Source organism: Asterias amurensis, chromosome 5, assembly GCF_032118995.1.
Source record: "Asterias amurensis chromosome 5, ASM3211899v1".
In the NCBI taxonomy this organism is placed as follows: Eukaryota; Metazoa; Echinodermata; class Asteroidea; order Forcipulatida; family Asteriidae; genus Asterias; species Asterias amurensis.
Genome location: NC_092652.1, coordinates 8373244 through 8395918, shown reverse-complemented (window position 1 = coordinate 8395918; position 22675 = coordinate 8373244). Strand labels below are relative to the sequence as shown.

At 39.4% G+C, this 22675-nt stretch overlaps 1 protein-coding gene across 1 annotated transcript; it reads right to left on the bottom strand.

Moving 5' to 3' along the window:
* Positions 1-1742: 1742 nt before the first annotated feature.
* Positions 1743-22035, bottom strand: LOC139937607 (uncharacterized). Its single transcript, XM_071932828.1, has 10 exons — positions 21346-22035; positions 12443-12583; positions 10843-10952; positions 10473-10531; positions 9578-9735; positions 9120-9285; positions 8268-8338; positions 7860-7974; positions 5540-5685; positions 1743-5250 (listed from the first exon to the last, which is right to left on the bottom strand). Exons 1-10 carry the CDS (start codon positions 21509-21511, stop codon positions 4949-4951), a joined length of 1434 nt encoding a protein of 477 aa, XP_071788929.1. The 5' UTR covers positions 21512-22035; the 3' UTR covers positions 1743-4948.
* Between the last annotated feature and the right edge of the window lie 640 nt (positions 22036-22675).

Below are 22675 nucleotides of genomic sequence, written 5' to 3'. Positions count from 1 at the left end.
GCGGTTTTATTGGGTATTCAATTATCATTTGGAGTGCTAGGCTACTAAACACGTCTGTCATTACGCACTGCCCTCTCGTGGCTCGAGGCTTCGACAACTTTCAATTTCTTTGTTCGATGATGACACTGGTGCTTGACACCGATAGACAAACATCCACGATGGATTTCAAACAGTGTAGGGTTTGAGAAGACACCGCACATCTTGGTGGAATTTGTTCCTCTGTCAATAGATGCAATTCTCATGAACCGCCTGATAACGAGAGGTGGCCGATGTAGGCCTACCGACGAAGTTGGCACCCTCGAGTATGCCGAATGCAGAGAGACACAGACGGCCGACCATTTTGACAACCGCCCCTTGTACTCTCCCCCAATTTAACCCAAGTCCACAGATTCACCATCAAGAAAGTGGCTGACAAAATGGCTGCCCTAATGATTTGCACAATAACTAGAAGGAAGAAAAAGCTCAGCCCCCAAGAGTGACAGATCACCTGACGGGACTTATACCCGATTTGGAAAAGCAACAGCTGTCACTTTATGAAGGTTTGCATCGGGGATAATGAATATTTATTTTGGTAACCATACCGAAGTGTGTTAGCAATGAATAGGCCTTTACTCCCCGAGGTCTGTGAAAAAGCCTCAGTCAGGGTGGGATTCGAACCCACGATCTTTGCAATTCTGGTCTTACCAGCTAGACCACCGATATTGCATGCCCGGTAGTCACCCAAGAAAGGTTTTCATGCATCACCTCGTCGCATGTATAAAACGCTAATGATACTGTTCCAAATAACCCATTCTAAATCTTCCTCGCAGAGTGGATGCCCTACCATGATAGCATGAAGGTACCATTACAAGCGATTTGATAATGCTTGACATCCTTTCTTTTATTTGGAAGTGATGTGGCTTGATGGACTGTTACCCAAAATGTCAAGGGCATCTGATTGTGTTTTTAGCCAGAAAAGTGAAACATTTTTTTAAATTCAAATTCACCCTGAAATACAAGCATTTTATTGGCACTGACTATAATAAACAGTAAGCATGCTGTAGAGAAGATACACAGCAAAATTGTCAAAAGTGACGTTCAGGAAGCGTGAACTGTATCAAAACTAAACCATGTTTGGACTAAAAGAAACATTCATCCCTTTTGACCTTCACAACTCAAGTATGTAAACACAAAAATCAATATAAAAACAATACCCCCGTTCTTATCTTTTCTTTATTTGAAATAAATTTGTCTAGACTAGACGTCAGATAAAAACCATGCTCTCAATAAGGTCAAGTCTGGGTTACTTGGCGACCCACAGTTGGCAAAATATTGCAAAAGTATTGTTTTACACTGTGTTCTATTTAGAGTCGGTCAATTACCCTATTGGGGTTGAGTTATAACAATAACAAAAGTATTTTCTCATGCGTTTTTGTACACAATATAATACCATTTTCGTAGCAATTCTCGTGAAATATTATACATTCACGCACGCATTGTGTATAGTGTCCCCAAACGCCATATCTGCAACTATTCAGGCAAATTCCTACTTTGGCCGGCAATCTTGGATAAGCAGTTGGTGTGCTAGGCTTATTTCTGTGGTTAAGTACCTCTTCGTTTGGGTCCTGGCTTATGTTTGGCCGATATGTGATAAACAGGAGTTTTATGTAAATAGCAATTAGATTGATTTCAAACACTAAAACAAAATAAACATATACACTTTAAAGATATCATTATTTCCCAATCACACAACGTGACTTGAGTTCTTTATTTAAAAATAATAATAATGGCGAGTTTAATAGCTACAAGCAGATTGTTAGAGTATTTTACAGCATACTGTACAATACTAAGTTTTCAAATACAACTTGATAAAGTCACAAAATTAACACTGAACTTCGGTTACACATAAGATATAATCACCAGTGAATTGTTTTTACACACAAGCCTGGAATTACATGGATGCCGTGGAGGTCAATGTCTCTGATGCCCTGGTCTAGCCCTCCTTGGTGCACCTTTAAACGTTTCCCATAGGTTTTAACAACGAACCATTGCAGACGCGCGGCCGCGGGGCGGAAGGCACCTCCGCACACTTCGCATCCACAATTTCCATCATCTTGCTTGAGACACAGCTATAACTACGCTGCTGGTAGGCACATTTTCAAGCACCAAAAGCAGCTGTCGTCCAATGATATACCCCCTTTTGCCTCAGTGAAAGCGCTGTTTGAAAGTGTGACGTCATATTCAAACTGCCCTGTGCAAAATAATAATGGCATTGCACTCTGAAACGTAGCATAATCATTTTGAAGCATTTGGGGAAGCACTGGAAAAACAGCGTCTGTAAAGGCACTGGACACCTTTGGTAAAAGACAATGTCTTCTCACTTGGTGTATATCAACAAATGCATCAAATAACAAATCTGTGAAAATCTGGACTCAATTGGTCGTTGAAGTTGCAAGAGAATACTCGAAGAAAAAACACCCTTGTGGCAAAATTTGAGTGCTTTCAGATGTTTGAATTCGAGACCTCGGCTGAGGTCTCGAATTCAATTTATAAGTATTTTAGTGAGAAATTACTCTTTCTCATCGTTACTTCATAGGAAGCCGTTTCTCACAATGTTTTACACCATCAACAGCTCTCCATTGCTTGTTACCAAGTAAGTTTTTACGCTAACAATTATTTTGAGTACTTACCAATAGTGTCCAGTACCTTTAAGTAATTCCCTTGAACACAGTGATAACAACATCGCTGAGTGAGAAGAAGAAAACAAGTCTAACGCTTCATGAATTTACGACTGAGGATAGTATTCATGTCCACACAGTAGTAGGGGGAAGCTCTGTACACTCGTGTAATTGAAAGTAAAACGTAACGTAACACGCAAACATACTAAACTATATTTTTCTCTCTCAGAATATTTTATCACTTGCTATACGGTTGGCTAATAAATTGCATGCATACTATACATTAAACTTTACACTTACTACAAGACCTTGCTTGAAACAATTACGTTTGGTGGATAATTTTGGCAGTAAAATCAATAGAATGAGGGCATGTAAAACCACACTTTCCGGTGCACAAACACATGACATCGTGTGAACATTCTCTTGGAATTTCCTATAAACTGGTGGAACTTTGATTACCCATACTGGCAATGTTAAGCCCTCGGTTAGGTCTGATATTATGACAAACTCCGGAATATTCTTCAGTGATTTTAAGAATTGAGTCCTTAATTGAGCCAAAAATGGCAACAGTAAATCCGACGTCTTCTTGTATACATAGCACGTGTTATGCAGCACGCCGTGTTTGTTTACATTTTACCCAATATGTCACGTGAGAAACGGAGCGCAATCGGTCTATTGATTATGACCATGAAAACACCAGTTTCTAAGCACCAACACTGTAGCGCAGTGCGTAAGGTGCTGGGACTGTTTCAGCAACTCGGATCATCCGGTCCGGGTTCGAATACCGTCTGTCTCTAATATAGATTCAAGGCTTTTTGCTGCCCCTGATGGGACAGTGTGATTGGGATCTGCCTTGCTTTCTCCCCTAAAGGGACAGGGCCCGCGCAGTGGCTAGGGTTCGAGGCAGGGAGGGATGTGCTCTGGGTCGGATGCAAATCCAGAAGGGTTCTATATGGCAATGGGGAGGGGCCAGTGTGTGCCATTAACTGAACCGGCGCCTGAATGCCTGACACTTCCGGAGCGTAACCTTTTACATTTTTCCACCAGATTAAATAATTGGTATTACTAAATTTCTTGCCTTAGTTCGGGCACCCTCGGTAGTCTAGTTGGTAAGACACTGCTATAAAATAGCAAGGGTCCTGGGTTCGAATCCCACCCGAGTAACATGGCTGTTACAATTTTTTTGCACAGGACTCGGGAAAGTACTGAGTAAACAGTGCTAACACACATCGGTGTATGGGTAAAAACCAAATTTAATTTTCTTTATATATTTATTATTGTGTGTTGTTATTATTTATCACGCATAGTGGTAGGACTGGTATCTGATCTCAACTGGGTGTTCCAACATTTGTTGTGATTCACTTAAAGAATTTGTTTTAATGAAGACGGGTATAAAACTGAGATTGGGAAAATCAAATTCTATCTATCTCTCTCGCAAGACGCGCTACAATTCTAGATGTGGTTTTCACTTTGATACACACACTTCCCTCCCCAATTAGTTCTGAATTTGCAGTGCGCCGTGTTTGTTTACATCCAATACTCACTATACACGTAGGTCATGTGACGCAATCGGTCTACTGTTAACTCTAAAAACTGACAACCAGCCTCGTGTCTCTTCACTTCTTTAAAATTCTAAAAACAGTTTACAATAGTTGAGGACTAAAACACATAATACAATAATACAAATCGTACATAATTATAATCAACGGCGACTTCAAGCGTGGTGCCCATTTATCGTGCCTTCAATGTGTGCTTGGAATATCAGGAATTCTTTAGAGAGTTGGGGGGGGGGGGGTACTTACGTACAAGAGAACAATAGTGTGCTGGTAAAATCGGGAACAATGGGGATTGTTTGGGGGGGGGGGGGGTACCCTCTGCCCATATATGGGGCATGTCAGGCTTTCCAACAATGAGATCACTTGGACGGGTACCCTGTATACTATTGCCTACACTCATTGAATTGTTAGGAGAGGCCTCAATCTACTTTCGACAGTCGGCGGGTCTTTTCGAAAAACGGCTTTTGCAGACTCTGACTTACAGTATATGCTTCTTAAAACCAGAGCGTTCTCTGCATAGTGGCTTCAAAGTTGCCATATTTCTGCTTATGTCTTGACCTATAATCTAAAGGACAGACTATAATAAAGTCATACATAGGAAGGTGGTATTATTAAAATTTACCAAAACATTTTATTAAAATCTCTCCCAACAAACTTGTAACTGGAGGAAAACATCTTTACAGGAAGACAAATAAAAAGAAGTGCTTTTATGGCAAGAAAAATCGCAAAAAACTTTTATACTTTGATTATCTTCTTTGCCACCCCAGATCTTCCTTCCATGTCCGGCTCGCCATTCTCGACATCAGCGGTCGGGACGATCTCCCCTTCATCCTCCAAGAACGCCTCGTTTGAGATACCATTGTCCGGAGCGTCAACCCCGGGCTCTTGCGGCTCATCGGAAGGTGCTACTACCGGGGCGATCGGAGGCTGGACCCCCGTACCATTCGGGGTGTTGACGGGGGTAGCTGGCTGCCGTTCTCGCTCTGCCTTTGCCATCAGGAATGAATCGATGGTCTGCATTTCCTCGTGCTGAAAACCTGTAAAATGGTTTTAAATCATAATAATCAGGTGAGGTTTGAGGTAACACCATGTGAACATCTATACTTAAAGTTTTGATCAGCAAAACATAATGGCACAACATTTTTGTTGCTACTTAATGTCAAATTCTCATACTGAGTTTAACATTCCTATATGACCTATGAATGGCCGAGGAACTTTCAAACTTTTACGCTTTGTTTTTAGCCCAATTTTGTTAAAGGTTGCTTAAAATGTACTGTTCCCTGGTAATACTCTCCCATCACCCTTTCAGTCACAAGACGAACATACCTGGTTTGGGCGGCACACCATTCCTCATGTATTTCGACAGCAGGAAGGATTCCATGGTCTGACAAGCGACGCCCCCAACGGCAGAAGGTGGTTCGTCCAGCATCTCCAACGCCACGGTATTCTTATCCACAGGAACCAACTTGGATCTGGTTTCCACAAAGTTATTGCAAGTTATTTCAAAGTTTAGCTCAAATTTTACACGTTTTCATATTGTCACTGATGTCATAAAGTTATTGTCACTTATGTCATAAAGTTCCTTTTGTAAATAAGAATACTTTTGCAACTGTAATACCTGTGAAGATTTATAGTTAGTACACCTAATTATTTCTTAAAGTGAGTGAAACGCATAAAGTTGTTTCTGTACAATTAGAATCGTTACAATGGCAGTTTTTAATGCTGCCCAGCACTGAAACAATATACTACTTCTTGGTAAAATAAATGAGGACACCACCTTAAATACCATGCAGATGTATACATTTTTTTTGGTTCCCTGCTAAGTATTGGTTTAATAAGGTAAGTGATGTATATGTATATAGGCCTGGGTCTGTAAAACAACATAAAATTTACAGAGTTAGTCAGCTCAATCATGTTTTGCGTTTAACATGCCTGAAAAAAGTTAAACACTCAGAAGAATGAGGTTATGCCCTACCACTTTAAACCGCGGTTTATTACTTGAGAATTTATAATGCTGTATTCCTATTACGGACACAGGGGCAAGTTCATTAGTTGAACAGTACCCAAGGGTCGGTTCATGAATTCATGAGAAACAACTTGTTTTTCGAGACTGAACTTCTAAGATACCACAAACTCTACCAGCGATTGTTAAACCACAGAATCTCAATGAGTTATACACCAAAACAGATTGGGGTAGGTCTGCGAGCTCTCTTCACAGTGATCCACTGGCCAATATATCACGAGGACCAGTCCAAACTATGTCCAAGTTGGCCGGCTGGCTCACGAGCAGTTGATTGCTTCCAAAAGCTATTAATGTAAACCACTGACTGCACTGGTTTCAAACTCAATGAGTTACACCAAAACAGATTGGGGTAGGTCAGTGATCCGCTGGCCAATATTTCACACGAGGACCAGTCCAAACTATGTCCAAGTGGGCCTGCTGGCTAGTAGTTGATTGCTTACAAAAGCTATTAATGTAATACACTGACTGCACTGGTTTCAAACTGAGATACCATAGGGCATACAACATAACAGTCTTAAAGGGCAGGTACACGTTTGGTAAGTACTCAAAACAAATATTAACTTAAAAACTGACTTGGTAACGAGCATTGGAGAGCTGTTGAGTGTTCATAGTTTAAAACATTGTGGGAAACGACTCCCTCTGAAGTAGCACAGATTTTAAGAAAGAGGTAATTTCTCACAAAAATAATTAAAGACTTCTAGCTAGAAGTCTTTTATTCCTATCTGAAAGCACACAAATTCGTCCAACAAGGGTGTTTTTTTCTTTCATCATTTTCTCCCAACTCCGATGACCAAATGAGTTTGTTATTTTATGCATATGTTGAGATACGTTAATTGAGAAGACTGGTCTTTAACAATTAACAATAGTGTACATTCCCTTTAAAAGAAAACCGCCAAATATGCGGACCAGTGAAAAGGCTAGCAGACTAATAACGAAAAACTAAACTAGTCCCGCTGGGCCATTCATGGAAACGTTTTAAAAGGGTCAACCATGTACACTGGAATACTTGGGTGTTTAATTGACACCATAGGATACCGAAACAAAAATAAAAACTTACACCATTAGGTATTAAAGACAATGGACACTATTGGTAATTGACAAAGTACTTGGTGTATCTCAACATATGCATAAAATAACAAACCTGTGAAAAGTTGAGCTCAATTGGTCGTCAAAGTTGCGAGATAATTATGAAAGAAAAAACACCACTGTCACACACGTAGTTGTGTGCTTTCAGATGCTTGATTTCGAGACCTCAAATTCTAAATCTGAGGTCTCGAAATCAAATTCGTGGAAAAATGACTTCTTCCTCGAAAACAAGTTACTTCAGAGGGAGCCGTTTCTCACAATGTTTTATACCATCAACCTCTCCCAATTACTCGTTATACCCAGTTAGGTTTATGCTAATAATTATTTTGAGTAACTACCAATAATGTCCACTGCCTTTAAATAATTAGCACCAACTTCTACCAACACAAAAATACACTGGTGCAGTTTTCACACCATTATTGAATTAATTTTTATTCAATCTTGGGTGTCTGTGTGACAAAACACATGGTGTCAATTCTAACACTCAGTTTTTTGCAGTATCAGGTGTGTTAAAAAGAAGAGAGAAAAAATACATACTTGTCGGATTCCTTTCCCATGGTAGAGAAACGACTGAAACCACACCCAACAATCAGCACCAGTAGAAGTATAACAGCGATCCCAGCAGCTGCTATAATACCAATATAAGCGTTTTCTGAAAGAGGAAAGGGACAGAAAAACAAATCATTTTTGTTTCGAAGTTTAGAATACAGGTATAATCACAAATCGAAATCAGCCGTCTTATTGTTGGCTAGATTTTCGGATACATTTTTCTCTGATATGACTTTATTTCAGAGGGAAACATTTCACAGAAAAAAAACTGTTGTTATATTAACTTCATAATCGGTTATTTCAAACTACATGTAAAATTAAGCACTGATAATTTGTTAGCCCTTATCAATCATGTATCATACTTCTAATTGAAATACAGAAAGTGACTTGACCTACCATTTCGCATGTTTGAAGATGGTGGCCTGGGGGTCTTGTCACAACGGTCACCGAAGTTTTCTCCCTTGCATCTGTGGGTAAAAGCAATCAAATCAAATTGCTCATTTCAATTCAAAAACACTTCGCTTACAAAAAGCCAAAGTGTGCCCTCGGTTCCCTCAACCCAATTTGCAAGTTTTATCAACGTCATCAGGGGTGCGGTTAGCGGTCGTAACCAATAACTGCTCCGGTTGAGTTGCCCATTGGTTGCCCATTAAAAACCATTATTGGTTACGACCGAGAAAATGCACCCCTGGTCACCACTATCACAAGCCAACCCTTCAAGCAGCAGCTCACCACAACACTTGAACACACTCCGGCGCACAAACATCCAGCCAGCAGAACTTTGAAGTTACATAGTTTTTGAGAAAGTGTTAATTTCTCATTCAAATAATAAAAGACTTCAGCCGAAGCCTTTTTATTATACATCTGAAAGCCCACGTTTATTATTCGCTTGCGCAACTTCGACACACCAAGTGGAAGTACTGGCCTTTGACAATTACTACACCTTAACTGCGTCACTGTTTGCATCAATGGTGTTTTTCGTTCATTATGCTCTTGCATCTTTGATATACCAAGTGAACATACATGTACCTGTCTTTTACAATTTATTGTTTGGTTAATGGTTATTCTTATATTCCTCATATTATGGCTCATTATAAGTTTCTAGTGAAGTTAATGTTTTCAAGGAGTTCATGAAATTCATGTTTCTGTTTACAAGTGTTTTATATTTATCAGCATATGTATTGGCAATGTTTTTTTGGCACTATAAATACTGTTTACAAAACGAAAAACCACATAAATCCAACTTACTTGCACATAATATAGTTATTGTTCTCGTGACATTCGCCGTCATTGAGACAATAACCCTTGTTGCCAGCACAAGTAGACTTGCAACTAGTCCCCACGGAGTAACATTTCATGTCGTCTCGCAGGCAAGGTGTGATGTCACATGCGTTATTGATGTCTTTTGGTTCGCCTAAGGTTGGAAGACAGAGGAAAGTCTATGTAGTGTGTATTTTATTTAAAGTATTGGGTCGAACTTTTTCATTTATTTATTGGTTATTGATTTTTTAGTGAAAATATACATGAAATTAAGAACATTGTTATAAATCATAAATTAAAATATACTTCACAAATTAATCTTATTAATGTTATATTCTGCCTTGTTTGTTGGTTACCTCGTTATGAATTATTGTTATGGCACTGTACTCTTGAAGTATGGAAATTAATGTGAGTTTTGAACTTTAACTTTAAAATAAACACTATACCTTCATTATTTAAGACTTTTAAGCCTTCGATTAGAAGCTCTCCAAACGTTCCATTTAGAACAATGTTCTTGTACAGAATTGTGACAACCTCATCTCGTTCTTGAACGTTGAGGGCCTCAGAAAATTCCAGTTTGACATCCACAATAATGCTGCCTTGTCTGAAATCGGAATAGTGTCCAAACAAAATGAATTATAGATGAATTCGAATGAAAGCCAAGATAAAGACGCAAAGTGATGACAGATATTTCACCTTTTTTTTCACAGTTTCATGGCTTTTAAAGGCACTGGACAGGATTATAGTAATTAAAAAAAAAAAAAAAATGATTAGCCTCGGTTAATTCCAGTTTGGCATACACAATAATGCTGCCGTTTCTGAAATTAGAGCACAGTAAAAAAACAAATGACTTATACGATGGCTGTTTTGATCCAATGGAAGCTGAGATAAAGACGCCAAATTATGGCAGACATTTCACATGTTTGGTTCACTAGCTTTTAAAGGCATTGTACACGATTTAATTGCCCCAATTCAGTTGTTAGCAAAACCTTGGTTACGGGCATTGGAGAGATTTTGGTGGTAAAAAACACTGCATGAAACGACTCCCTCTGAAGTAACGTAGCTTTTGAGGAAGAGGTAACTTCTCATTCGAATAATAACACACTTCAGCTGAAGTCTTCAATTATGCATCTGAAAGCACACAAAGCTGTTCAGCAAGTGTGTTTTTTTGTTACTCATTATTCTCTCGCAACTTCGATGACCAATTGAACCCAATGTTCACAGGTTTGTTATTTGATGCACATGTTTGGATACAGAAAGTGAGAATACTGGTCTTTGACAATATTACCAAACGCCATTAAAATCAGTCTCTTGTCACTCACAACGGGAACCCACACTTACCGTAAATTCGTCACTGTTGCAGCTTTTAATTTGTTGTAATCCGAATACATGCGTTTGATCTACAAAAAACAAAACCCAAACAGATTCAGTAAAAACTTTGAAGTAGAATCCCCCCGATGATTGACCATTCTCTAAAGGCGCCTGTGATCAGAAATGAACGGTAGATTTGTCCATGGGAAAACAAAACTATTTATTCTGGGGGTTCTGCATCATGGACACGTCATTCATTTTATTTCCATATTTTCATTGAGCTTTTAAAAGCCCCTGTCAAACGAGAGCAATTTAGCAAGGGCCCCTCCCATGTAAATTTGTGATATTAAACTGTTATGTTCCTTTAAATTTGAAAAAATAACAGATTGGTTGTCTTGACCTCAACAACAAGCTGATCCCTCAGCAGCTGTTCATCACTCTGCTCCTGAATATCACTCATATTCATGTTGGTGATTGAAAACTGAATGTCCATCGTCGACCCCGGAATCTCTGAAATCGGGAAGAAACCCACACAAAACACCCTCAGATTAACAAGAAACAAACTCGTGCATAACCTTTACTTACGTACTTTGGTTAACTTAACTGAACTTATTAGAGATTGGACACTATTGGCAGTTGTCAAAGACCAATCTTCGCACTTGGTGTATCTCAAAATACACATAATAACAAACCTGTGACAATTCTACAGCTTCAAACCTGTACAAGTTTAGCGCTTGCAATCTTTCTGCGTATGATTGTGTTTTTCAAGCTTGGACGCTATTGCTACTTCAATCCAATCTAATAATATAACTCAGGATCCCTTTAAAGGAACACGTTACCTTGGATCGGACGAGTTTGTCTTTGAAAAGCGTATGTAACCGCTTGTTATAAAATGCATATGGTTGGAAAGATGTTTTAAAAGTAGAATACAATGATCCACACAAGTTTGCCTCGAAAATGCGTTCGGCCATTATGGGAGTCAACGACTCCCCTAAATGGCAGACCGTGTTACTAGTCGACGAGGTAAAAGGACGAGGTAAAAGGAAAACCGTGCAATTTTGAGGCATTTTGTGTGGATCTTTGTATTCATTTGCATATGCATTTATAACAAACGGTTACAAATGCTTTTAAAAGACCAACTCGACCGATCCAAGGCAACGTAAGACCAGACAAATGTATGTGTCAGACTGACCATTTTATTTGTCATGCTAACTATTTTCTGGGTCAAGACGCTGACCTATCCCGTGTCAGGCTAACCATTTCCTGGGTTATAGGCTACTCAAATTTGTTAAAACGGAAATTTCACTCAGATTATGAGTTACGTTGAGCTTAAGTTGAAGCCTTTTATTAAAGCCACACGTTGCCTTGAATCGGTCGAGTTGGTCTTTGAAAAGCGTTTGCAACCGTTTGTTATGAAATGCATATGTGTAGAAAGATGTTGTAAAAGTAGAATACAATGATCCACACAAACATGCCTCAAAATTGCTCGGTTTTCCTTTTACTTCGTCGACTAAACACGGTCGGCCATTTATGGGAGTCAAATTGTTGACTCCCATAAATGGCCGACCGTGTTAGTTCGCAAAGAAAAGGGAAAACCACGCAATTTCGAGGCACATGTGTGTGTGGATCATTGTATTCTACTTTTACAACATCTTTCCAACCATATGCATTTTATAACAAACGGTTACAAACGGTTTTCGAAGACCAACTCGACCGATCCAAGGCAACGTGTTCCTTTTAAGCATCCTGAAAGCAAACAAAGTAATGTCACCAGGGTGTTTTTCATTGCTATTCTAGCCCAAATTTTCACATGTTTGTTATTTTATGCATTATTTTTGGATACACCAACTGAGAATACTGGTCTTTGACGATTCACTAAAGGTGTCCAATGCCTATATAAAGCAGCGCTATGAAATTTGGCCCTGGTTAGTCTGCTGCCACCTAGAGTATTAGTTCAAAGTATTCCATTATTTTTCTGGTTTTGTTTTGTTATTATGTACCAGTTTCGGGCGTTGACGTTGGTTCATTGCAAGGCGCATTCGTGGAATCTTCAACCGGGATCTGTGGGTCCTCGGTGATTTCTTCATCCTCGTACTCGGTGACGTACACAGTGACGATCTCTGTAAACCCTGGATCAAGTCCTATAGGTAATCGAAGGGGAAGAAATAGTGAAAGTTGAAAAAAATTAGTATTCCTTAAAGGCAGTGGACACTATTGGTAATTACTCAAAACATTTATCAGCATAAAACCCTGCTTGGTAACGAGTAATGGGGAGAGGTTGATAGTGTTAAAAATTGTGAGAAACGGCTCCCTCTGAAGTGACGTAGTTTTCGAGAAAGAGGTAATTTTCCACGAATTTGATTTCGAGACCTCAAGTTTAGAATTTGAGGTCTCGAAATCAAGCATCCAAAAGCACACAATTTCGTGTTGCACGGGTGTTTTTTTCTTTCATTAATATCTCGCAACTCTGACGAACAATCGAGCCCAAATTTTCACAGGTTTGTTATTTTATGCATATGTTGAGATACACAAAGTGAGAAGACTTGTCTTTGACAATTACCAATACTGTCCATTGTCTGTAATCCAAAAATCAAAAGACTGTTTTTTTTTTAAAGAAAATTAAATAGTCAATGGGGAAATAAACAAGCACACTAAAGCATAATTTAAAATGGAAGGGGGGGGGGGTTGAGACACGGGGAGCATGCCCCACCCTCCCGTAACATCACTGAATAGAAATGTCACAACTGAGTTGAGATATATGATATTTCAAAGGGGTAATTTCTGAACCCCAAACAAGATACCACTATAAATAAAACACATACCAACAACAAACATACAAGTAACTTGGACTTTTATCGTGGAGTCAAATTCTGTTGAGACACGTAAAGCCGAATACATCATTTGACCTTTGGCATTGCACGTAAATTCCAACTGCTGAAGCATGATACCCTCTTATCGCATTCTTGTACTATTTCTTAATCTCATCACATTTCGCGTTATCTTACTCGGAACGAGCCATGGTTTCCGAAAACAATTGACATGTAGGCTATCAATTACATGTATTAATTTATAAGAGAGAGACAATTTCCACATAGAGTCATTCGAGAACATAATAGCTTCAAACGGAAACGTTTAGTTTTCAGACAAAGTAAAGAGTTGATAATTTAAATAGAGAGGCAATTCCCACATACCATAACATAATCATTTTTGGAAAGTAACAGCTCCATTTTGGAAAGTAACAGCTCCAACCAGACAGCCAGGCTATTTGGTACTTAATAAAAAAAGTAGGAGGATTTTATCAAGTACGAGGGCTGACCTACCATTTATCAGCGGCGGTCTTTGTGCGTAAAAAAAAGGCTAGGTATTTATCATTTCAAACAATTTTTTCCCCGGGTCAAATCGGTAGAAAATCGGACCTGTATAAGTTATCTTTTCTAGGCACACTATCTTGTCATGACATCTCCTTTCTTCATAAAATTGACCTCGTTAGGTATTTGTACTATTGTTTAAAAACAGACCGCCCCCTGCTAGCATGCATAATCCCAAAGCACTGTTCCATATCATGCAAGTATTGCATCAACATTCTTTACCAAAAACAAACAGCAACACACCGCATGGCCGAAAATATTTCTTGCCAACAAAAAATTACCCAACTCCGCATGCTGGCCAAAATAACACAACGCATTCGGACAAAATTATTCCACACTGTCCCAGTGGAGCCAGGAGGAGACGCACTGCCCAGTCCCCGTGCGGACCCCATACAGACCCCATACGGACCCCATGCGGAAAAACACCGGGTACGAATCTTGAACGCCAGCAGTGTTTCGCTCCGATCGCCGGCAGAGGTTCAAGTATGAGCCACAGGTATCTCTTGCGGTTTTATTTTTGTTCCCGTACAATCCCTTACAATTATTTTGTACCCTTTTATGAGTCCCAGTATTCTAATAGGGGTTACCATCAGTTCAGATGTAGAGTATGATAATTGATGAAACTTAATTTCCTGCACACGGAATTTCTCTCGTTTGTTTTTTTGTTGTTGCAAAAACAGAACAGCCAAATTTGGATTCAAGCTCGTGCCGACTACCAACAACAACTAAAAGTCAATTGGAGACTTTTGGGACGCTTGGTGGCAGCAGACTTACCAGGTAAATCCATTGTTCTCGTTCATGTGCGCACGCTCAGAACTACGTAAACAATGGAAATTTACCTGGTACGGTCTGCTGCCACCTAGCGTCCCAAAGTCTCCCATTCCAATTGAAAGGGTCCGCTCCATGATATTACCAGGACCTGCTTTACCAAAGGGAAAACCGGCTCTAAAGTTATCGGACAATCTTGGTAGTCTAGTTGGTGATACATCTGCTATAGAATTGCAAAAGCCGTGGGTTCAAATCCAACCCGAGTTATATGCCTCAAGAACTCTTAAACGTACTGAGTATACAGTGCTCATACGTCGTTGTAAGGGTTAAATCCGTTATACACTTTCGGTAAAAGTTCACAGATTTACAAATAATTTACAGGGTTTACAGAAGGTAATGATGAAAGACTTCTCTTGAAATACTGGTCCATGAAATGCTTTACTTTTTGAGAAAACATTAAAACAATATCAATTCTCGATAGCGAGAATTACGGATTTATATAAACTCGTGTCATGACACGGCGGAACGCGCGGAAACAGGAGTGGGTTTTCTCGTTATTTTCTCCCGACTCCGATGACCGATTGAGCCGAAGTTATCACAGGTTTGTTAGTTTCGTATATAAGTTGTGATACACGAAGTGTGGGACTTGGACAATAGTGTTTACCGAAAGCTTTAACGCATAAAAATAATGAAACGATTACTGTTGTTTCACTGATTTACCCCATTGTTGTTTTTATTTTTCAGTTCCATACATCAAACCTATTACGGTGAAGAAATAAAAACCTGAAACATTTTATTAAACCAATTCGAGGCCAAAACATTGAAAGTGCATTGAGCCTATGACGTCAGCATATTAGTTTCACATTGCAATCATGTCTGATGTACTAAGTGCCACATGGTGAGCGCCCCCCAGTGGCGTTATTGGACAAGGGTAGATTTGGGCATGAATTTATATAATAGTTCATTCATGGTGAATGGAAGTTTTTGGGAAACATTCTTTTCATGGAGGTAGACACGTTCACACATTATAGACAAGATGGAAACATGAAAACTAGCACAGAAGTTCATGACAAGGCCATGGACATATCTGTAACAACGTTATCATCATGTGAACATTATCCTGGAGAAAAGTTCATGAGAATGTTTTTTGATTGACAAACCTCCTATAAGAGCCAGGATGGAACACCAAACTTTGAGAATGACCATAGATTGACCCAAGAAAACGACGTTTAAAAGTTCTTTATAACAAATCTTAATTTTCATTGCTGGAAAAAAAATCGCACTTAGGCAGTGTAAAAAAAAGAAACATGTTAAGCGTCCGGGTTTCTCAAAAAAAAGGAAGGAGGAAGGGCTTTTTATTTTTTATTTTATATTTCAAGATGGCCGCCATTCTTTGTTATGTCAAATATTTATTGTTTTTTCTAACACACAATACATAAATGAAACGTTTTGGTCAAGACATTCAGATTGTTTAGCTGAGATCGTTTAAAACAACCCTTTAAAAAAACCACAAAAAAAAAACCAGGAGGCGGCCTGTAAAAAGAAGCGGGCGGGGACGCTAAACATGCTTCTTTTTTACTTGGCCTTACCTTCGCGTTATGAACCACTAAAGGCACTGGACACAATTGGTAATAACTCAAAATAACTGTTAGCAGGAGAACTAGCCTATAGAAGTTCATGACAACGCCATAGACATATCTGCCACAACATGGATATCCTGTGAACATTATCTTTGAAACAAAATAACATGTGAATGCCCTTATCTGTTTGAAAACACTCGTATACAGACAGGGTGGATCGCCCATATAACGTGTAACTTTGAATTTGACCACCATTTGTTTGTTTGTTTGTTTTTTTATTTCCAAATATCACAATAAACAATCATAAAATATACAAAAAATAAGAACAACAAGTGATAAAAGGAGGGCACCAGGAAAAAGCCTAGGACTATACAGAGCCTGGACCCTTTATAATGTAAATTAAAAGGTTTTAGTTTATAACAATAACAATATTGATTATTGAAATGAAGGTACGGTGAAAGGTTGAGGCAAGAAAAGGTTAAAAAGTGGCAGTTCTTGCAAATCTTAATTTTCATTGCTCACAAGGAGTAACATAACAACCCTTGCCCAACGTAGGTTCAAATATCAACTGTCGAAATTATTCGGCAAAATTTGAATCAATATTTTGGTAGACAAACTTGCTCAATTCTTGGTCAAATAAGTCATTACCCAAACGATGGCTAAAATGATTTGACCAGCTTGTTTTGTCAAACTGTTCACCTAAATACTTATTTTTGTAACTTGATAGTCACTGTCCCTTTAAAGGCAGTGGACACTATTGGTAATTGTCAAAGACTAGCCTTTACTACAGTTGCTGTATCTCAACATATGCATAAAATAACAAACCTGTGAAACTTTGAGCTCAATTTGTCATCGAACTTGCGAGATAATAATGAAAGGAAAAAACACCCTTGTCACACGAAGTTGTGTGCGTTTAGATGGCTGATTTCGAGACCTCAAGTTCTTGAAATCAAATTCGTGGAAAATTACTTCTTTCTCGAAAACTATGGCACTTCAGAGGGAGCCGTTTCTCACACTGTTTTATACTATCAACCTCTCCCCATTACTCGTCACCAAGAAAGGTTTTCTGCTAACAATTATTTTGAGTAATTACCAACAGTGTCTACTGCCTATTAGAACATAAGAGAAACTTACAATGAGATATGAGAGGAGAAACATGGGAACGAGAACATTATGAACATTATGGTCTAGAATACCAGCTGTGGAATGTCTGTGGTCTGGTCACGGACAACGCCCCGTTTGTTTTCACGGAACGGGGTGAATCTAAAATGCACACGGCACCCAGAGAAGTTGCCTATATGCATGCTATGGAACGGGGTGAATAAAAAATGCACACGGCACAGAGAGAAGTTTCCTAGAATATGCATGCTATGGTTCAGCCACAAACAGTGTACATGGTTAAAGACAGTGGACACTATTGATAATTGTCAAAGATTAGTCTTCACAGTTGGTGTATCTCGACATATGCATACAATAACAAACCTGTGAAAATTTGAGCTCAATCGGTCGTCGAATTTGCGAGATAATCATGAAAGAAAGAAATAAACACCCTTGTCACACGAAGTTGTGTGCTTTGTGATGCTTGATTTCGAGACCTCAAATTCTAAACTTGAGGTCTCGAAATCAAATTCGTGGACAATTACTTCTTTCTCAAAAACTTTGTCACTTCAGAGGGAGCTGTTTCTCACAATGTTTTGTACCATCCATCTCTCCCCATTACTTGTAATAAAGAAAGATTTTATGATGATAAATATGTTGAGTAATTACCAATAGTGTCCACTGCCTTTAAGCTATTAGTGATTTATTATAAGCCATTCCCCATGTAGCTAGGTTTTAACCTTACGATAGGGGTTCTCGTTCACACATTCGAGAAAACCTGGCTGTACAACAAAAACACGCCTCAGCTGATTTGATATTTCATGATAGACCTATATATGGTTGATCACACAAAGCATGAACAGTAGGGACTACACTGTTGAAAGAATACCGTCCAATCGTTGACTTCGTGGAGCAGTGAAAAGAATGGCGGACTTGTTGAAATAGTAAACTAGCTGCCGCTGGCAAATCACTGAAAAAGTTAAGGGCAAACCCTGTTTTTTTCTCAGCTCTGCCAATATTGTAGAATACCTTTTAAATATCGTATTTTGTGTAATCTGAAGCACTACGGTAGGGTTCACCCATCCCCAGCTTCGCTTTCCCATAAATCCTCTAATACAAACAAAAAATCAAAAGTTAAGGTTGAAGGATATCGTACGGCAATTAGAGTAAAAATTACAAATTAGTTTTAAATACTTAAACCCTACTTAGCTAACCGCCGCTGCGATTGTATTGTGATGGCCTTTATAATAAACTGAGATGAACTTGACCTTTCACCGACCTGACCTAACTAAACATGGCCCTCCCATATACTGCCCTCATGTGTTTAACGTTTGAAGGTCAGCAAATGTCACTAACGTTAGAAGTAATCTACCGTAGAGTGACATGGAAAGTGCATCGATGGGCGTCTTGCAGTGAAGTGGTTGGATGCCAAAAGAATTGCCATAGGTAACATCACGGAGTTGCATGGCACCACTACTTTCTTAAATTTGTGGTTTAAAGGGAAGGTATAACTTTGATTTTTGTTACTCTTAAATTGTTTTAATCCTACACAAATTTAGATCATGAAAACAATAAAACTGACATGTGAAAATTTCTTAGCGTGTTTTTTTGAGATATCGCCGGTTGCTATGGTAGTCTGTGGTGTACCCTCCTTAGGGTCATCACATCGACTTCAGTAACACCATGAATGAAACCACACAATGTTGTCATTTTCACAATTTGGAAGATAAATTACCTCATTGTACTACCGCGGTTCAACTGATTCAAAGAACAAGGACCAGTCTGTAGACAGGCAAACTGTTGTTTAGGGTAATTCATTGGTGGTCTTTAGTCATTGAAACAATAGAAGCTTTTGTTCTTCCCGGAGTCCAGTGACAAGAAGTCGATCAAGGGTATGACTACGGGCATTCTACCTCCATGCTATGAGGGTGTGTCCACCATGCCTGCGGGTAGAGACCCTACATTACTTAGGGTCATGTCACACACACGAGGCAATGTACAGGAATGATGTAGCAACCAGTTCCACTGACCATGGAGGTAGCACTGACTGCCAGGCAATGTACCGGAAGGGGAATTCATTCACAGTTAAATATTCACATATTCTTCTTATTGAGATAAAAATACATTGTTTTAACAAACAAACGATATTACTACTTAATAACTACAAGGCCCTTTTTAGGTTAATTTCACAGAGGGAAACCTCTAAGAAGAGATTTATTTATATTCATTGGATGTTCCAAGTATACCATTTTGGAGGATCGTAAGAAATGAAAAAAAAAAAAGAAATACTGAATAATACTGTATTTATTGGTTTGGCTCCTTAGTTATTACCATGGAGCAATAAACTAGAAATTACGTTGTACATTGTAGTTTAATCACGAATGAAGTCGATGGCCATCTGTGTATTTTGTTTCCTTTTTCATTTGTTTAATATAAGCTTTCTTACCAAAGTGTGTGATGGGTTTTTTCCCCAGATGGAGTTTTCCTCCCACACCTAACAAACTGAATTTCTATTCGGGATGGGGGGGATTTTATATTTTATTAATATTAGTTGTGTAGTTCTGTTGGGGGGGGGGGGGTGGGGTGGGGGTAAGGGGCAGGCAAGGGGTGCAAGAGGGAAGGCACTGGCTAGGCCACTGATCGATACAAAGTAAAGTAAACATTACATGCAAAAAGAGGGAGTTTTAGGTCGTCGCAATAGCCGCTTCTAACTTCTAGTTAACGCCTTGACTGGAGGCTAACTGACCCAGTGGTTTACGCTGCTTTCGTGATGCATGTGATGTAAGTTACCAATTCTACCTCCACGGTAACAGCATGTTTACGAATTCTTCGGATATTTTGAAACTCAACACTACATCACTATCAGCATCACCACGGTGCTGTTGTGACTAGTTTGGGAACAATAAACTATACACATCGGCAAACAAAACTCAGGATTGTTGGACACGGTTATGGTTTGGTTTGTAAGAATTCAAACTAATTTTGATAACCCGCAAAGACCCTTGTTATTTGATGCACCATGATATCATCATGACTCACAGATTCACCTGTCTTTCGAAAACTTGTTTTGATGTGGTCGCTAATTAATTAAATAACACCTTAAAGATACTGGACACTATTGGTAATTGTCAAAGACTAGCCTTTACAGTTGGTGTATCTCAACATATGCATAAAATAACAAACCTGTGAAAATTTGAGCTCAATCGGTCATCAAACTTGCGAGATAATAATGAAAGAAAAAAAAACTCCCTTGTCACACGAAGTTGTGTGCGTTTAGATGGTTGATTTCGAGACCTAAAGTTCTAAATCTGAGGTCTCGAAATCAAATTTGTGGAAAATTACTTCTTTCTCGAAAACTATGGTACTTCAGAGGGAGCCGTTTATCACAATGTTTTATACCATCAACCTCTCCCCATTACTTGTAATCAAGTAAAGTTTTCTGATGATACTTATTTTGAGTAATTACCAATAGTGTCCACTGTCTTTAAAACCGCATCGCAAGTAGTTGCGATAAACGTAACCCTCCTCCCGACGGCCCAGTTCATTATCGCAACATACATCGTATAAAGCAGTTGTGAAATTTGTTCCTTGCTCTTTGATCAAACCATCAACAATGTAGACAGAAATGGACTGACTGGGCATCAATCGTGGAAAGGTATTTGCACCTTTCAAAATTTGACAAACACTAAGAACACATTATGCCCCTTTTGTAAGAACCCCGTCATCTCTATTGTTGTAAAAGTTTAAACAAATACTACTAAAAAATAAACAACACTGGCTACAGGCATGGAGGTAGCTTCAGGCCATGGTGTTAGATTTATGGTTTCAAACTTTCTTTTGGATGTAATGATTCGATTTGTTGAGTAAAGCTCAATAGTTTGAGCATGGATGCAGAAAAGGTTTGAGTATGGTTTGACTTGAGGCTCCAACCATCAAGAGTAGGGCCTACGTTTTGATTGAAAAAAATTGACGTACACTTTTACACATGATTTATTGACTAACAAATGTATAGATTCGAGAACAAAAACATTTCAAAAGTTAACAAAAACACCATCACACCCATAGTTAAACCATGGTTAAACACCCTACCTGTTGGCCCTACAGTTGTCTGAGCAGCAGAGAATTGTGAAGGCGGCAAACTGACACACAGGAATATGGTCAGAAGTGACAGTCGAACAAAGTGCATAGCTGTATGCCCAGAGGTGAATTTAGATGGAAAATGGGGTAGGCTGTTGCAGCGGTGCAAGCCAGCCATTGCTGGAACAGTTCAGGAATCACAGTTTGAGAAACCTCACCGACAACTTGAGGTTTCTAATGACAGTTCTCAGAAACGAAATGTCAAGATTGGGAGAGAACTTTCCACGTCTTGACTTCCGGTCTCTGGCTTGGTGTCGTGAGGTAATCCTTACTCCGAAAACTTCCAAGATGTTTACGCCACAGATTGCCCAACACGAATGAGTTGCATGCAATGTGACTTAGGGTGTGTATTGGTAAAACCCTTACTCTATGGTAAAACGCAACCACCACCACCACACATGAAGTGCAATGCGTCTTCCACCGTACCACGGGGTCTCTTCTAACTACTCCCCTTTCTCGGGGTAACCTTCGTAACCTTCTGCCGGTACGGCTCACTGGCAACGGGCTGTAAAAGTGCCAGCACGTACTGGAAGAAACGCGAGGGGTTCCCCGTCAAACCCTGGCAGACAAAAACCTCAGACCAACAGCTGATAGAAGTGGAAGAGACAATTAAGTTTGATTGTCTGGAAGATAGATATATATGTAGCAGGTTGGATTTCGAGCTCCCAAAGCTTGTTCAGTTATGTTTAATATTCTACCTTTTGGCTTGGTATTCCAACTCTAGTAATGTGAGGGACAGACGAACCGTTTATAAACAATCACAGGCAGTTGGCCCAACACATGCCACGATTGACCCCTAAGCAACATGATGCTCTCGTTAGACTCGATAAACAGTCTTTGGGCAAATGGGCGAATGCTAATAGGTTGTGACGTCACGGTGCTACCTTGCTGAGTACGGGTGGGGTGGACAAGTCGTTAAATGTCTGTCGCGGTGATAGCGTTCCGACTCTCCCCGCGATTCCCGCAGTATTGTCGCGAGACTAATGCTCCCTGGAGTAAAAACCGGGCAACCAGCAGTACGCGCGAGAGAGCAGCGATCTCGCGAGAGAGCACCGCCAGAACTTGACTATCTCACCGCGTGGGGACATGACCGAGTTGTTCACAAGTCTAGGGTGTGGTGTATAAAACCATACAGTAAAACAGACCTCTATGAACATACCATAGACTCTAGAGCAAGGAACCGATGACAGCAAGGAGTTTGATACGTTTAAAGGATGACACTATTTATTAAGAGCATCGAGTGTGACTTATTTTTCTTACACCTGCATATAAAGTGGATGCT

What these genes read in the sequence shown, in the direction of transcription:
- LOC139937607 (XM_071932828.1), bottom strand. Translation starts at nt 21,511, where the DNA reads ATGGCTGGCTTGCACCGCTGCAACAGCCTACCCCATTTTCCATCTAAA. An exon ending in GGGATCAGCTTGTTGTTGAG is followed by an intron (nt 10,532 to 10,842) that starts GTCAAGACAACC and finishes TGTTTTTTGTAG; the next exon opens with ATCAAACGCATGTATTCGGA. An exon ending in ATGGGAAAGGAATCCGACAA is followed by an intron (nt 5,686 to 7,859) that starts GTATGTATTTTT and finishes TGTGGAAACCAG; the next exon opens with ATCCAAGTTGGTTCCTGTGG.